General features: G+C 45.5%; 1 protein-coding gene across 1 annotated transcript in view; it reads right to left on the bottom strand.

Annotated features, from left to right (window-relative positions):
• DNAH9 (dynein axonemal heavy chain 9) overlaps positions 1-18,413 on the bottom strand; it is a 385,294-nt gene that overhangs the window by 211,499 nt on the left and 155,382 nt on the right. Inside the window, exons 42-44 of the mRNA XM_044984418.1 lie at positions 13,557-13,718; positions 4,746-4,942; positions 928-1,090 (exon numbers count right to left, since the gene is read on the bottom strand). Of these exons, the coding sequence (XP_044840353.1) occupies positions 928-1,090; positions 4,746-4,942; positions 13,557-13,718 (522 nt within the window). The remainder of the gene's footprint in view (positions 1-927; positions 1,091-4,745; positions 4,943-13,556; positions 13,719-18,413) is intronic.

The raw sequence follows: 18,413 nt of genomic DNA, 5'->3' as shown, positions 1-18,413 counted from the left end.
TTTTCATGGGTAGAACTGAATGGGTGAGAATAGATAGGCTCAGGATGATTACACAGGCATGTCAGAAAGCAAGACAAACAAACTGATCAGAGCTGCAAAGTTATCTGAAGGGAGAAGATGATGTAACATTAAATAAAAACTCCAGTGATTCCTCATAATACATTTGATTATTAAATAAACATTGTCGAAAAGCCAAATCTTGCAGTCCCCACTAAAGTCAATGACCCTAAATAAGAAAGCAAATGCATTTAAATATGAGCTTTCAAAACTTGGTAGAGATTTGCTAATGATTTGCTATCGCCAGAGCTATAACTGGCCTCTCAGTGGACGCTGTTCACGCCAGCAGGAGACCCAGTCTGAAGATGCAGGACAGGACTTGGACAATGTAGCTCCAGTTTGCCTTGGTGGGAAAGCAAGGAGACATTGCAAACCCAAGTCCTACATCATTTACCAGCAACTAAAACATTTATAAATCATTCCATTTGCATCAAACAAAACTGTCTCACGGCTTCCAATTCTCAGTTTACTAGAAAATGTATTGTCAGGATCCATTGCTGTTTCCAACTCTTATAGCCTCCAGGAAGTGGGAGATGGACTGGATATGACTTAATAAATCTCTCCCACCTCTAGCTACATCATTCCATAGCAGGTTACTCCTGGGTGGATTAAGTATTCTTTTTATTGTCTTAAAAATAGTAATAATTTATTATATTAATCATTATCATCGACTCTCTATAGCCCTTTACAGGTACAAAGCCGTGAGCAAACATTAACTGATGAATTTTGGAGACTGTTCTTTGCGATCCGATTGGAATCTCTTTTCATTTACACTGGAGGTTTCTCAAACACACAGAAAAGACAAAGCTCTGTGTGAAAGAAGTACAAGTTTCTGTTTCCTCTCCCTTCCCACCATTCAATGCCACCTACCTTCAGGTCAGGGATTCCATAGCCTTTCCTCAGAGTGATCTGGAAAACCTCCAGTGAGCTAATGAAAGCCGCAAGTCTTGTCAGGCTCTGCTTGCCGCTTCCACCTACACCAACCAATAGAGCATTTCCTCTGGGTGATTCTAAGATACGATTGATGCGGCAACTAAATTGAAGCATACAGAATCTCTGGTCAAGAAGACTTTTTTCCATATGGAGCATTTCAATACATATTTTACTGAGTAACAAATTAGATTGAGAATAGTAGCAGAATTACAGCAGCGCTGCCAATCTAAGGGGCACGTTTGCAGTCGATGCTCTTCACGTGAGATCTGTAGTAAACAACACAACCAACCAGTAAATGCTTCTATGGCAATTCAGAGCTTCCCATCTCAGTTATTTCTGGATTCGTATGCTGTGTTATGGTGTTCAGGAACATCTTACAGTAAAGGTCAGTCCTCCATTTACATGGGTCAAACCAGACTAAATTGCTGTGTAAATGTGCTCTAATTAGTCCCGCTAGTAGATATTTCCTCTCAGAAAATGTCCAAGGATCCACATTAACTGTGGGCTTGATGACATTGGTGAGCTATTAAGTCACATGAAGAGTCAGATTATGTATTATTAATATCTTCATGTATCTAGATCAGTGTAAATCCCTTATAGGAAAGCTCTGTCAATATTTCTTCCTCATCAAAACTACTAATTCTTTAAGAGCCAGATTCTGTCACCCTTGCTCACACTGACACATGGAGTAGTCTCACCAATGACATGCACAAGGATGGGGCACTAAATAAAGATTCATTGATTATAAGGGCAGATCACTGTGATCTGAGCACCAGTGTAACAAAGGCCAGAGCTTGTCCTTGAGTTAATTCCTGTTTGCACTAGACTATATCCTTAAGAAAAAGTGTGCTAACAAAGAAGAGTGAGCTAATCGTGTGAAGATGACACATTTCTGAGAACATTCAACAGGAAATATTGTAGAAGTAAATCACTCCCAGCAGAGGAGGGGAAAATCTCACTCACTAGCCAGAGTTTAGATCCCAGTGCAGTGATTAACATGGCCATGGGGCCTGCAATTTCACAATTTCACTGAGAGCGAAACGACACAAGCTGCTTTGGGGCATGTCCAAGAAGCTAACTTCAAGGAGGTACGGGAAAACGGCAGAAAAGGGTTTATTTACTTTTTGGAACTATAAGGAGGACTTTAAAACTTAGATGAAACTTGTGGTAGCAGTTAGAGAAATTCAAAAACTACTGTAGGTCACCTTTAAAAAACATTAGGGTAGTGGCAGATTGACCCCCTGCGGACTGAAGTCTCCGCTCCACAACAGTGGCTCAGCAAAGACAATGGCAATGCAAGCTCCACCCAAAACTAGCACTCCTTGCTCCTTGCTTCAACTACCACCTAGGGAGGCCATCATGGAAGGCATCATCGTGCCCAGGCTCATCGGTATATAGCCTCTCCGCTGACACTGCCAACAACCGAGGGCAAGTGGGATAAGGGTTTTTTTAGACACCTGACCTAAGATCAGCACCTCAGTATTCCAGAATAACCCACATGCTTCTCCATTAAAAAGTATGAAAGCATGATCTGGTAGCAAGGGTCCAGAGGCACGCCTATCCCACCTGGCATGCACAGTGAGAAACAGTAGAGAGATTCGCTGGAAACAGTTCCATTGTCTGCCTACATATATGTCTGGGGCCTTAATTTCCATACAACAAAGCCAACAGGATAAAATACTGATTTCTAACTGTTTGCAATCAGTTGGGACCTTTCTTTTGACTTTTCATTCAAGTAGCTAAGAACACAATGAAAGCACCAGCCATTTTTGTTTGTCTCCAAAGAAACTTTAACTACTTGTAGTTCATATTCCATCAGTTCTCTCTCCCAGACACGTCTTGAATAAGAGAATAATTCATTTGCATTTTAAATAAGGTCGGGATGTCATGAGACGCCCTCACTGGACTCAGCTGGCCTACTTGTTTAATTTCATTTCTCATCAGGTTTTTCATTGCGTTCAGAGCAATAAGCAAACCACCGATAAAAATCAGTAATTATGGAAGTATAGGTGTGTGGGTAAGGCCACAGAAATATTTAGTGATTAGCACAGATGGATTTGAACTCTTGAACAACTTGGTGATTTAGCCACTAACTGTATTTAACGCCTGAAGTTGAGGAATTAAATCTTGGGTCAGGACTACCAGCTCATATCTGTGGTCCTGTCCGACAGACCGTCTGCATGTATAAAGGAGGGGAGCAAGGAGGAATGTGAAAACAAACGTTAAAATTCAGAGCTTTTTCTCTTGATCTTTTACAATATTTAGGGGGAGGCTGCAATCAGATTTGGTCCAGCAAATCCTCTCTGGAGCACAGGGAGCACACAAGAGAAAATGACAGAGACAACATTTACATCACAATCTGAAAAAATTCTAATACTCAGAGTGCTTGTGTGTGTGTCTGCCTTATGCATGGAATATAAAATCAAGTACAGTTTGATGATCCAAGCATGCCTTTGCTGAAGATAAACTGCTACTTAATAACTGAATGGAATAAAAGCAGCATAGCATGAAGCAATATTATGGTTTTATTAAATATCAAGGCACTATGCTGCAGGAAATGAAAGGATGGTGAGCTCCTAGGACTCAAAGGAGTAACTGGGTAGATCAAAGGATTGTATCTGTTGTTCTTTTCTATGATAGTAATTGGATTGGGTTCCTGGTACTTAAGGAACGGTGAGATCAACCTTTCCTAATGAAAAAGTACTGCTTCAGTGTAGCTAATGGGGCTCTAGGGCTCTGTTAGTTCAGAGATTCATATATACAGTATATATAGTCACCAGGTAACATTTTCAAAAGAACCTAGGCTCCCAACTCCCATTGATTTCACTTAGACAAACCTAATTCACTTAGGTGCTTCTGGCAATCTCACTAGGCACCTATCTGCATTTTTAGGTGCCTAAAAGTCTTTAAAAATCTGACCACAGGAGCCTAAATTCCATTGACTTGCAGTGAGACTTAATTGCTAAGGGCCACATTTTCAAAGGTATTCAGTGCCTACAGGTGCAGACATGTGCCTAGTGGGATTGTCAAAAGGGCTTAAGCATTTTAGGTGATTAAGTTTCATTGAAATCAATGGAGGTAGGCACCATATCTGCTTAGAAACTTTTAATCATCTGCCCAGGCACCACCCAGCAGCTTTAGGCACCTAACACCTTTGAAAGTCACTTGAAAGTGTGACACAGGCTCCTGTGTGACTTACAGGCTTTCAAAAATGTTACCACATACCAATTTTCCAAGTTTTTCTTGCACACTGACACAATCAAACTTGTATTTAAAACACATATTAGGGCACCTATGTACCGAGGGCTGGCAAGCAAAATTGTGTGCCCTACTTAGACAGCCCCATTTGAAAACTGAAACCTCTGTGTAATTCGTCTTTGTACTACTACAGTGCCCTCTGCCTGAAGGTTTCAATGTGCTTGCTAAACATCAATGAGAAAAGGCTTCCAAAACCCCTGGGAGATAGGAAAGAGATGAGAAGCTGAGGAGAGATTAATGTCCACTTTTTCGAAAGTGGCCGCTAATTGGAAGAGCCCCTAGTTTCATGTCCAATTTGAGATACCCAGGGTCTGACTCTTCAGAAGTGCTGCACTCCTACAGCTCCTCCTGACATCATCTGTGATTATGGCTGCTCATCCCCTCTGAAAACATTAACAGAAATGCATTACACAGACCAGCTCCGAAGACATTTAGGCTGATGACTCTGTGAGAGTATAACAACTCTATGAGAGAACAAAGATGAAAAATCCCCTTACACATGGCACATGGCATCTTCAAAGAGCACCAGATTCATGGCAGCATTGACCTCATTGTGGTTATCCAAGGCTTCCACAAGGATGTGATTCAGTGACTCCCAGGTCTGAACAGGCATGTATTTGGGTTCCCCAACGCCTCTAGCAAAATGGCAGTACATGTTCATCTTCTTGGTTTCCTCTAGAGCCTCCTCGATTTCCTGCCAATGAAATGCAAAAGGGAAATACAGAATGTCCTGTTCCTATTGCAACAAAGGGAAAGCTCTTTTCCGGGGAACAGATCAATGCAATTCCTCACCAGGTGAGATGGGGGACAAGCCTAGTTTGAAGATCCCACTTGGTTTAGGTGTAAGACAGGTGCCTGGTGCCTAGACTGAGGTAGCTGTGTACATGCTCATTGGCAGAAACTCAGACACCATGGGGACTTCAATGGTGAAAATGTAGGTGCCTAGGAAATTTAGACACCAATAGAGATAAGCAGCAGTTGAGTGGAGATTCTGAGGATCTCAGTGATGTCTAAATCTTGGGCTAATGTGCCTAAGTCCTTGTCTGGATCTGGACCTTAGGGCTAGATTTATAACATAGTGAGGCACCTAATGATGCAGTTAGGTTGCTACTGGGATTGTCCAAAGTGCCTAGGCACCTACCTCACAATGATTTAAAAAGCAAAGGGACTTAGCCCTGGTCTACACTAAGCTCGGGGGTCGAACTAGGGTACGCGAATTCAGCTACGTGAATAACGTAGCTGAATTCGAACTACCCTAGTTCGACTTACTTACCGTCCAGACGCCGCGGAAGCGAACTCCGCGGCTCCAGGGTCGACTCCGGCAACTCCTCCTGCCGCGGTGGAGTACCGGAGTTCGAACTAGCGCTTCCGGGGTTCGAACTATCGCGTCTAGATCAGACGCGATAGTTCGAACTCCGAGCAGTCGAACTCGCCGCGTCGACCGTCCCGGTAAGTGTAAACGTACCCTTAGACTCCTAACTCACTTATAGAATCATAGTGTCTCAGGGTTGGAAGGGACCTCAGAAGGTCATTTAGTCTAACCCCCTGCTCAAAGCAGGACCAATTCCCAACTAAATCATCCCAGCCAAGGCTTTATCAAGCCTGGCCTTAGAAATCTCTAAGAAAGGAGATTCCACCATCTCCCTAGGTAACTTCCAGTGCTTCACCACCTTCCTAGTGAAAAAGTTTTTCCTAATATGCAACCTAAACCTCTCCCACTGCAACTTGAGACCATTACTCCTTGTTCTGTCATCTGCTACCATTGAGAAGAACAGCCTAGCTCCATCCTCTTTGGAACCCTCTTTCAGGTAGTTGAAAGCAGCTATTAAATCCCCCACACTCTTCTCTTCTGCAGACTAAACAATCCCAGTTCCCTCAGCCTCTCCTCATAAATCATGTGCTCCAGCCCCCTAATCATTCTTGTTGCCCTCCGCTGGACTCTCCAATTTTTCCCACGTCCTTCCTTTAGTGTGGGGCCCAAAACTGGACACAGTACTCCAGATGAGACCTCACCAATGTCGAATAGAGGGGAATGATCACGTCCCTCGATCTGCTGGCAATGCCCCTATTTATACAGCCCAAAATGCCGTTAGCCTTCTTGGCAACAAGGGAACTTGTGCACTTTTGTAAGTGTTGCCCCAAATCTCTGGCATAGTGAACACAGTATTTCTCAGCTGATACAATGGTTTTCTACACCTGAGCTTTAAATTTGTATCTAAGCATAATCACGGCTCACAGATTCCAAACCAGCATTTCAAAGCATCTATGTAGTAGTGCAGAGTAAAAGGGGCTCAGCAAACCTTCGCTTTTGTGTTTCCTGACTTTGGGGTGTTTCATTATAAGCTCAGAGGCACTTACAGGAGCCACAATATAATTTTACGAAGTTCAGCCACCTAATGGCAAGGATCATAATGACAGCTAGCACTGGGACATTACACTTTAAAACGGGAGGGTTTTCTGCAGAAGGTCCCTGTAGCAGGGTAGACACCTGCTCCTGCCCTGAGGGGCTTAAAACAGCCTAGGAACGGGGTGTGGCAAGAGAAAGCAGCCACTGGGCTGATTGGGGGAAGCAGGCAGAGCTGTGGCCACGCTCCAAACAGAGCCCAGCTGGCCCCTATAAGAGGCTGCAAGCCAGGGGCCCAAACAGTCTCCCTCTGAAGGCAGAGAGAGAGGGGCCTGGCTGCTGGGAAGCGCAGGGTACCTAGAATAAGGCAGGGCTGGGGAAAGGCCAGAGGGGCTGGAGAGCTCTAGGTTAGCAACTCCCCAGGCTGCAGGGTCTCGTCCAAGGCCCCATAGAGGTACTGGGTTGCAGAGAAAGGCAGCAGGTCTAAACCCCCCTTGCCAGTGATGAGTGGCTTACACTGCAGTCTGCCCCAGGGAATGGGGACTAGTTGGTGACTGGCAGTAGCCTTACACTGAGGCAAGGTGGGGATAGGGGGTGGGGGTTCCCCTAGGTGGGAGACCCCAAGACTGAAGGGTTACTACGAGAGGGGGAGCACCCCAGAGAAAGGGGCACTGGGGTCCAGGGAGGGATATGGGGGCCAGCAGTAAGGCTGATCACTGGCCTACAGAGGGTGCTCTAGAAGCTGGATGAGCTCATTCCTGACAGAGACCAGCAGGAGGTGCCGCAGGGGTTAGTCCTGCATTGCTACAGTCCCAAAAACGTTAACATCAAAAATGAGGAAATTACAATCCTTTGGATTCAGCATGGTGGCTGCTCAAGCATACCATGGCAGCATTGTGGAAGGTAGATCTATGCCCCTGAACTCAAAAGAGAAGCAGGAAGGTTGAGTGACAAGGTACAGGAGGTTACTGAAGCCAAACAGGTATCTTTCAAAAAACTCAAAAGTCAGCCCAAGTGAAATGAATAAAAAGGAACCTCATCTACAGTGAGTGAAAATGTAAAATTGAAATTAGGATGGTTAAGAAGGAATTTGAAAAGTAAATAACCAATGTCATAGAAATAGTGAGGAACACAGCAATTGCCAGACTGGATCAGATAGTGGCCAGCATAGGTGCTGGAACTAGGGGTGCTGCTGTGCCCCCTGGCTTAAAGTGGTTTCTATCATATACAGGGTTTACAGTTTGGGTCAATAGCTCTCAGCACCCCCACTATATAAACTCTTCCAGCACCCCTGGTGGTTGGTGCCAGATGTGTCAGAGGAAGGTGTAAGTAGGCAGGTGTGGGGTAATCTGCCATGCACATAGGTCTGAAACGCTTAGGATGAAGGGTTAATCTTCCTTCTTATTTTTTATTATTTATTAATTATGATCACCCTGGATATTCTTGTGAGCCATCTCAATGTCCAATCTCTTTTTGAATCTTGCTAAATTATTTGGCTCAATGAATTTCTGCAAGTGAGTTCTACAGTCTACTTAAATGTGTGAAAAAGGATTTCCTTTTACCAGTTTGAACTTCCAACTTCATTAATTTAATTGACTTTCCCCCTGGTCTTGGGGTGTGAGATAGAGAACAAAAGCTTCTCATCTCCTCTCTAAAGCATCCATTATTTGATAGACTGTAACATGTCCTCTCTTATTTCTCTCCTTAGCAATGTGACAATCCCAATCTTTTCAATTTATCTTCATATGAGGGTTTTTCCAGGCCTTTCTCATTGCTCTTCACTGAACCCCTTCAGTTTTAGTTTATCCTTTTTTGAGATGGGATGACCAGGAGAGCCACAGTATTGTGAGATAACTGGTGCCTCTGCTGTACCACAAGAGGGCAGAGGAAGCACTTAAAGAGAATAAGGACACTGCAAGTGAAGCTATACTGAAGGTTGTGGCAGAGTCTATATATCACTAAGAAATATTTAATCAAGAGTAGATGTCTTTCATAGAATATCAGGGTTGGAAGGAACCTCGGGAGGTCATCTAGTCTAACCCCCTTGCTCAAAGCAGGACTAATCCCCAGACAGATTTTTGCCCCAGATCCCTAAATAGCCCCCTCAAGGATTGAACTCATAACCCTGGGTTTAACAGGCCAATGCTCAAACCACTGAGCTATCCCTCTCCCAGCTTGCTGAAAGCACTGCTCTAGGAATTATTGTGGGGAAGTTCTATAGCCCGTGTTATGCAGGAGGTCAGACTAATGGTCCCTTCTGGCCTTGGAATCTATACTATTTCTCTGGCATCAGTTGTCACGAGAGGGGGCTCAAGGAGGCCCCTATCCTTTTCAGGGATTAGAAATGAGGCCCTGACAGAGGTGGAGCTATAAAAAGAGCTGATGCTGAAACAAGTTAGCAACAATCAAGAAAAAGGGCAAGCAGTGAGGTGGCAAAGCTTACAGAAGACACCAGATTATTTAGACTAGGCCAGACTAGAGAAAGCACTGAGGAACTTCTAACAGCCCTGACAGTTGGGTAGCACTAGTGGAGATGAAATTCAGTCATGATAAATGCAATGTTATGCACATTGGAAGGAATAATGTTAAGTATCCACACCCCTCACTGGGATCTAAATTAACTCTCCCCAGGCAGGAACCAGAGCTGGACATTGCTGTGGACAGCTCCATGAAAACCTCTCTTCTATGGGCAGTGATGGCTGTAAAGCAAACAAAGTGTGAGGGCACTATAGGAAAGGAATAAAATATAAAACTGATATATTATAATGCCATTATAAAAATCCATGGTTCACCCTCTCCTGTAGAACTGTATTTAATTCTGGTCACTCTATTGAAAAGGATATAGCGAAAATAGAGGAGGTTCAGAGAATGATTAGAGGCCTGGCTAAACTTCCCTAGGAAGAGGGAATGAAAAGATTGGGACTGTTTAGCAAACAAAAGTACATGTCAAAATACAGTTAAGCCTATTAAAGACTAAAATGTGCACAAAAAGGAGAAATTTGCATGTGGTACTTACAACATCATGTTTTTAAGAACATGATATATGGACCAATAAAGTTTGGAAACCACTGGCTTAGTGAGAAGATGAGTAGGGAAGCCTGCCAAACAATCAGTGGGGCCCCTGGACAACTGAGGTGCTAATGGAGCACTCAAGAAAGATGAGGCCATTCCGAAGAAGCTAAATGAATTCTTTGCATCAGTCTTCATTGCAGAGGATGTGAGGGAGATAACCACATCTGAGACATTCTTTAAGCCTGCTAAACCCAGGGTTGAGTTCAATCCTTGAGGGGGCCACTTAGGGATCTGGGGCAAAATCAGTACTTGGTCCTGCTAGTGAAGGCAGGGGGCTGGACTTTATGACCTTTGGGGGTCCCTTACAGTTCTGTGAGATACGTATATTTCCATATATTTCTGGGTGACAAATCTGAGGAACTGTCCCAGATTGAGGTGTAGGTTTTGGAACAAATTGATAAATTAAACAGTAATAAGTCCCCAGGACTAGATGGTATTCACCCAAGAGTTCTGAAGGAACTCAAATATGAAACTGCAGAACTACTAACTGTGGTATGCAACCTATCACTTAAATCAGCTTCTGTATCAGATGACTGCAGGATACCTAATTGACACCAATTCTTAAAAAAGGTTCCAGAGGAGACCCTGGCAATTACAGGCTAGTAAGTCTAACTCCAGTACAATAGAATTATCAGACACACAGATGAACATGATTGGGTGGTCAAGGGTCAACACAGCTTTTGTAAAGGAAATCATACCCAGGGGCGGCTCTATAAATTACGGCGCCCCAAGCAGGGCGGCGCGGTGCGCCGCCCTTCCCCGGTCCCGCGGCCGGGGCAGAAGTGTCTGCGGCGGGTGCGCTGGTTCACGGCTCCGGTGGAGCATCCGCAGGCATGCCTGCGGGAGCTCAGTCCGAGCCGTGGGACCAGCGCGCCTGCCGCAGTCATGCCTGTGGGAGCTGAAGCGGAGCCGCGGGAAGAGGGGACCCTCCGCAGTCATGCCTGTGGCAGGTCCGCTCGTCCCGGGCTCCAGTGGACCTCCCGCAGGCATGACCGCGGAAGGTCTGCCGCAGCCAAATGCCGCCCTGCCCCGACAATGCCGCCCCACGCGCCTGCTTGGCGCGCTGGGGTCTGGAGCCGGCCCTGATCATGCCTCACCAATCTATCAGAATTCTTAGAGAGGGTCAACAAACATGTGGACAATGTTGATCCAGTTGATAATAGTGCATTTGGACATTCAGAAAGTCTTGATAAAGTCCCTAACCAAAGGCTCTTAAGCCAAGTCAGCAGTCACGGGATATGAAGGAAGGTCCTCTCATGGATCACTAACTGGTTAAAAGACAGGAAACAAGCATAGGAACAAATGATCATTTTTCAGAATGAAGTGAGGTAAATAGTGGGATCCCACAGGGATCTGTACTGAGACCTGTGCTGTTCAACATATTAAGACATGATCTGGAAAAAAGGTAAATGGCAAAATTGGCAGATGATACAAAATTATTAAGGTAGTTAAGTCCAAAGCAGACTGTGAATAATTACATAGGGATCTCACAAAACTTGGTGACTGGGCAACAAAATGGCAGATGAAATTCAATGTTGATAAATACGAAGTCAAAAAAGCTAACAGAATGTTAGGAACCATTAGGAAAAGGATAGATAAGAAGACATAAATATCATAATGGCACTACATAAATCCACGGTAGGCTCACACCTTGAATACTGTGTGCAGTTCTGGTTACCGCATCTCAAAGAAGATATATTAGAATCGGAAAAGGTACAAAGAAGTGCACCAAAAATGATTAGAGGTATGAAACAGCTTCCATATGAGGTGAGATTAAAAAGACTGAGACTTTGAAGCTTGGGAAGAAAGGCTAAAGGTAGCTATGATATAGAGATCTATAACATCATGAATGGTGTGGAGAAAATGCAAACAGAAGTGTTATTTACCTCTGCACATGACACAAGAACCAGAAGTCACCCAATTAAATTAATAGGCAGCAGGTTTAAAACAAACAAAAAGGAAGTACTTCTTCACACAAAACACAGCCAATCTGTGGAACTTGTTGCCAGGGGATGTTGTGAAGGCCAAAACTACAACTGGGCTCAAAAAAGAATTAGATAAGTTCCTGGAGGGCAGGTCCATCAATAGCTATTAGCCATGATGGACAGGACAGGGATGCAACCCCATGCTCGGGTCTCCCTAGCCTCTGATTGCCAGAAGCAGGAAGTAAACAATAGGGGATGGATCACTCCATGATTGCCTGTTCTGTTCATTCCCTCTAAAGCACCTGACATTTGCCTCTGTCAGAAGACAGGATACTGAGCTGGATGGACCATGGGTCTGACCCAGTATGGCTGTTCTTGTAAGGAAAAGGGGACATGATAACAAACTGTTACAGAGCAAGTACATTGGGTGCTCCTATTAACCCTCCTTCATAATACAGAGCAAAGGGGCAGTCGCTAAAAATGAAAGGCAACAAATTTCAATCTGGAAAAAAGAAATTTTTTATGCAATGCATAATTCAGCCACGAAGCTGATTGCCTCAAAGTATTGCTGAGAACGAGCGCTCCATTAGATTCACCCCAGGATCAGGCAGTTATATGGAAGGGGAGAACATCTGCAGATAGCACAGATATGAGAGAGAAGCTCTGATGTGATCCACTATTCCTAATACTGGGTGCCTCATTGGGGACAGGAAGCACTGCAGGTAAAGCAGGTTGGATGAAGCTGTCAGGACAAGGAGTGCCCAGTGTGTGATGAGGGCTGGAGGCCGAACAGTGCATGGCTGCGGGGTGTGTGTCTTGGGTCGGCTACCAGTGTCCAGGATGAAGGGCATGGGGGAGTCTGAGGGTTCTTGTTCAGTTCGGGGAGGGAGGAAGCAGTAAAAGAGGGAGGGGCCCACTCATGTGCACAGGGAGGGCACAGCACTAGAGAAACCCCCTCACCTTCAGTACCACTGGGATCTCTGAGGCTGGATCCCTCCGAGCTCTAAGGCCTGGCCTACACGCAGCGTTGGTTCTGGTTTAACTATGGCAGTTGAGGGTGTTACTTTATACCGGGATAATTAAATGAGTACAAGCCCTAGTGTGGACACCGTTATGCCTGTGTAAAAGGACTTATCCAAGTAGAAGCACCTTTAACTGCATCCACACTAGGAGGAGCATACCATAGTAATGCTACTGGTACAGTTAAAGGGGTGTCACTGTGTGCAGACCAGCCCAAAGGGCGTAGGGTATAGAGCTTTCCTTGGAAAGATATTGTTGGACCAAGAAGGAGAGCCAAGGACTCAATACTGCGTCTTGACCCCAGTCTCCTCCTGCTGAGACCAGGGAACTCAGCCCAAGCTTGACCCTTGTCTAGCACCTATCATTGGAGACTCCTGAAGCTCTTTACTTACATTAGTTAATTGAGCCACTCAGCCCCCTGTGAGTCAGGGATCCACTACTTTACCCATTTGACTGACTGGGGCCTGGTCTACACTAGGAATAATCCACACTCCTGAGTGACATAGTTCAACTGACCTAACCACTGGCGTAGACAGCGCTAGGTCGATGGGAGAATTCTCCTGTCAACTTAGCTACCGCCTCTTGAGGAAGTGGAGAACCTCTCCCATCAGCATAAGTAGTGTCTTCATTGAAGCGTGACAGTGGCTCAGCTGCTGTGTTTTAAGTGTAGACAGTCCTTGGGAAACTGAGACACAGAGAAAGGTGCAGTGACTGGTCAGGAATCCTACAGCCAGCCAGTGGCAGAACTGAGAGGAGACCACAAAAGCCCGGACACCCTGCCCTGTGTTCTCCCCAGCAATGTCCATCGCCAAACACATAAGAAGTCTTGAGCAGACTTTGGGTCCACTTATTTTTTTTCCTAAATCCACCTCTGCCTCCTGTGCAGCTAGCCCCAAGAGGGTATCCCAGGGCATGTTAATCTGACAGACACCAACTGCAATACTTACATCATAGAACTTCTTTACCGTCTCTGTCTGCATTTTATCAAATGTGCTGAAATCTGTCTCATCAACCATCTTATCCCGGTACACACGGTTTGACTCATGCAGGTAGAGCTTCACCAAGTCTTGGGGAGCCTTCAGACACTCCGGGGTAGAAAACAGAATGCCCTGTAGAGAACAAATACACACACACACATCAACTACACACAGCACACATGGCTTCTCCTGTATCTGCACTAACATGCCAGGTTTGGGGGTGAAGCATGACAAATGCAGAGTTACTGTAGTAAGCATGCAGCAGGATTACTGAGTAACTCCCTACCCAGATAGCCCCTGGAGAATGCAGACTGTTTTCCCCTTGGCTTCCCAGTGTGCCTGCAGCAAAGCAGTTTGTGCTGCTTTTGCTTTGTTTTGTGCATGAAGGACTCCAAAATTGGTCCAAAGTATAATGGCAAGGAAGCACAGAAGGTCACTGGCCATGGAAGAACTGACCTAATTGCTTCGGCACCATCCTGCACCGCAGGTAACCAGCATACTAATAACCAGCATACTAATAACCCCTTCTTACAAAGAGCAGCTCACCAGCAGATCTCAAAGCACTTTACAAAGGAGCTGTGTATCATCATCCCCATTCCACAGCTGGGGAAACTAAAGCAGAGGAAGGTGTGCGACCTTGGAGGAGTCACTTTAATAGGCCAATGCTGTAGCCAGGAATAGAACCCAGGCCACCCGAGTCCCAGTACAGCGCTCTAGCCACTAGGCAGCACTGCCTCCCTGTACCCAGCCCCAGGAAGATCACCCCAGTCCCCCTCCCTGCCTTGGCTGCCAGGACAATGAGTGCAGGTGGGAGGAAGAGGGTGTGATTGGAGTTTCCTACCAAGAGAAGATTAGAAGGTGCAGTGAGCCTGGCCCACCCACCCAAGCAGATATACTGCGCCCAGCAGCTGGGGTGTTAGTGCTCTCTGGACCCTGCTGCTCTTGAGGGGAGAGGCACGGCAGCAGCCACTACTCCTGGGGGCAAAGGGGTCCCCTGCTGCTGTTGCTGCCTCTCTGGGAGGAAAAGGTGGTCCCCCTGGCATCACCACACCAAGTGAGCAGCAGAGCCATGGGGGCCCTGGAGTGTCTAAATCAGGCCCTGCAAAGGTCTTGGCCCAGTGCACTGTGACTGAGGCTCAGGAGACCTCTCCAAGCTGAACTGAGTGCTCCTCAGCCCAGAATCAGGGCCCTTCACCTCCCCACAGCTTCCCAGTATCTCCCTTGTGCTCCCAGCAAAGAGAGAAAAGCAGTTTGGAAATCTCGAGTGAGCAGACTTTAAAAAAAACAACATAAAATAAGTGACTTTAATTAGGCATGTGCTGTCTAGAGTAAGTATTAGCTGCTGTCAGCTTACAGTGGTGTGTTTACAATGCACCCTATTAAAATGCACAAAAGAATGATATTTCAAAGAGATGTTGCCTATAACTAAGCCTATTAACAATACATAAGGTTTTTAATGACATGAATTAAATATAAAGCTTTATTCCTTATGTCTAATTATTTATACATAAAATATAAAATGCACTAAAATGCAATCTAAAATGCTCTTGCTCATCAAGTGCCCATGGCTTGATTGGGGTTTTTTACATTTGAGGATTGGCAAATTGGCATATTTTTTCCTGAACCAAACTGTGTTTTGAAAACAGCTGACACCTGAAAGTTTGGAAGGGTTCTGTCCAGCACGTCAGCCTTGGGATGGCAGGGATCACTGGGCCTCTCTGAAACCATCAGGTCTGGTGATACCTCCTGGTCTTAGACAAGGTGGGTGAGGTAATATTTTTTTATTGAACCAATTTCTGTTGGTGAGAGAGACAAGCTTCGGAGCTTATGCAAAGCTCTTCTTCATATCTGGGGAAGGTCCTCCCAGCATCACAGCAAAATGCAAGGTGGGACAGATTGTTTAGCATAAGTAGTTAGCACGTATTGTAATGTAAGGGACCCTTCAAGATAGAGTGGCCCGTTAACACCTCTGCTGTAATAGGACAAAAAGGGGGTTTAGCGGGTTATAGATGGTTGTGACAAGCCATAAATCCAGTGTCTCTGTTCAGTCCATAATTTTTACTGTTTAGCAAAGTTATTAATTTAAGCTCCCATGCCTGTCTTTTGCAAGTGTTTGTGTAAGTTTTCTTTGAGGATAAGGACTGAGAGGTCAGACACAGGGTGATCGCTTTGTGAAAGAAGTGTTCACCCGCAGGTGATGGGGTGGTTTTGTCTTTTATCATTTTCCTGGGTGAATTCACTTGAGAGCATAGTGATTGTCTGGATGGATGGAGCTGCCAATATGTTTCACTGCTCTGTCTAGCACATGCAGCTGGTTTAATAGAACTTGGCAAAGACTGTGTGTGTAGCATCCAAGCCCTTCTCTGAATGAGCTGCTTATTTCTGAACATTGATGTTAGCCTTACAAACCATATAACATGATTATCTCTACACAATGAGACAAATCACTGCAACAGTGCAGTTCAGTCCATCTTATCCCTCTGCGCTTCCACAGCAGGTTACACCTGCCTCTAATAGTCCTCAGCAGCAGATCCCCACACTCGCAAGCTGTTTTGCTACCACTACACTCATTAATACCTCCCTTGGTCTGGAAGCAGATGTCTTCATAGCCAGTGGCGGCACATAGCATGATAACAAACATCAGTTAAATCGTATTTACATGTCAGCACATCTCTCTGGCTCCCAGTGCCAGGATGCAGGCAGGCAGGATGGGAGAATCCCCATGGATGGATTTACAGCACAGAAACCTTGACTTCATTACTGGGTCCAGACCTTGGTCTGAGATATATTAACTAACCAGGCAAGGCCCAAAGAAAGCAGTTCAGATAGGCTGCAGCATGCACTTAGCCCCGCCCATCAACAATGTGAATTGATGAGGGTGCTGGACAAGACTCATCTCCCAATGGAAAGGAGCCTTGCATGGAAAACCAATCATTGCACTTTTCTTGGTTTATAGCAGTGGTTCTCAACTCATGGGCCACTTGTGGCCTAATCAACACACAGCTGCAGCCCATATGCCATCCTCAGAGCCATTCAGATAGTATATATACTGTGTAGATGTGGCCCACGTAACACACAGAGAACTGCATATGCGGCCCACAATGGTAAATAGGTTGAGAACTACTGGTTTATTTTTACAAGTTCAGCCATTCGTATAATCTGGGACCAAGAGTGCAGCCCCGGAATTACTGTCTAGTATGGCCCGAGATACCTCGTGGCTCTGTGTTACACCGCTAAAGGAGCAATCTTTCTACACCCATGTGCTCCCCAGAGCAGACACACATTCAGTGCTACATGGCTACAAGGGGTTCGTGTGGTGGAAGACACCATGAAGTTCCTTCTTCCTTCTGCTGCCACCACGGCACACCTGAAATACATTGCATCATCTTTACATGGAAATATTACTGCCCTAGACAGCAGAACTAGGAACAGTAAAGGCCTCTGTTGGGAATGTGCATGCAGTACAGCCTTGGAGCAGTCTGGACCTCCATCGGCCTTTCCTTTGCATACTGCCATATGCTAGGAATAAATACACTGGGAATAAACGGATGATTTGCAATCTTGTTTTTCAACTATTTGATGTTTAATAATTCAACATTCCAAGCATTCATCCAAAACCTGAAATATTATCACACTCATTCCAGACTTGAAGTGCAAAAAGGTATAAAATGAACCACGAATGCTGGGTTTATTTTGTTTTGCTCATGGTTCCTATCTCCTGAGCACTGCATCCTGTAAAACAAAGTAATTGGCTCACTGGGGCTTTCTGGACAGGCAATCAAAAATTTGTGGAGGAAATGGAGAAAACAGGACAGATGGCTCCTAGCCTCCATTATCATAACTATGCCCTGCTGAGATGATGGCCAGTAATGCCATGCCAAGGGTCACAGCACAGCCTTCCCTGCTTGCTAGGGGTATGGATGGAGTCCAGGATTACCATACTCTGGGCTGATGAGAGGCGCAAAGGGGGCTGCGAGGAGTAAACGCTGAAGCTGCCCTAGTACAAGGGTTATAACAAGGGGGTAAAAATCACAGCTTATCCTGTATAAAAATGTCCCAGAAATAAATGACTTTTAATCCTCTTAGTTCAATTACAAATTAAAATAATTTTAAAAAATAGCTGGCTCTGTTAAGCGCTGAATTGCCGCCGAATCCGTGGGACTGGGGACCTCCCGCAGGCAAGCCGCCGAAGGCAGCCTGCCTGCCGTGCTTGGGGCGGCAAAAAAACTACAGCCGCCCCTGCCCTTGTCCATGTGATCAACATGGAAGGAATGATTCGAAGTACTGCAGCAGCGGGGTGGGTGTTCACAAGCTACTCCTCCAGGGCTACTGTTGTGTCCTTAGTGCACACAACAGGAAGAAATCACACAGGCACAGTCAGGTTCCAAGTCAATAGTGAGTGAGCCCTCTAGTGGTGCTCTCTGTGTTCTCTCTAAAGAGACACTCCCAGTTCCTATACACAACAGCTACAATTCTGGGGTGTGCAATGGGAGAACAATGACATGGAGGGCCGGGGAAAGAGAGGGGCAAAGCAGCCAGCCAAACTGGAATACAGTGTGTATGGAGAGTCAGAACACATACACTCAGCCTCCATATGGCCAGCCACCAAGAATAGGCTGTTGGGGTTTTGGTGGGGGTTGTTCCCAGCTCAAGCAAATGCAGTGTGTCACCATGTCTGGGAAAGCGTGTGGACAGCGTTCCTTTAGGAGTCCTTTGGCACAGCACCGTAAGGCAGAATAGCCTTCCTCTTATTGACAAAAACAGAGCACAAGCCATTTCCAGTGCATTGCCCTGGCGTTGCTTCGGAAGAGCTGGAAAGGAATTCTG

Source organism: Mauremys mutica, chromosome 12, assembly GCF_020497125.1.
Source record: "Mauremys mutica isolate MM-2020 ecotype Southern chromosome 12, ASM2049712v1, whole genome shotgun sequence".
Taxonomy (NCBI): domain Eukaryota; kingdom Metazoa; phylum Chordata; order Testudines; family Geoemydidae; genus Mauremys; species Mauremys mutica.
Note: the sequence above shows the minus strand (reverse complement) of the source record. Positions and strands in the feature narration are given on the sequence as shown.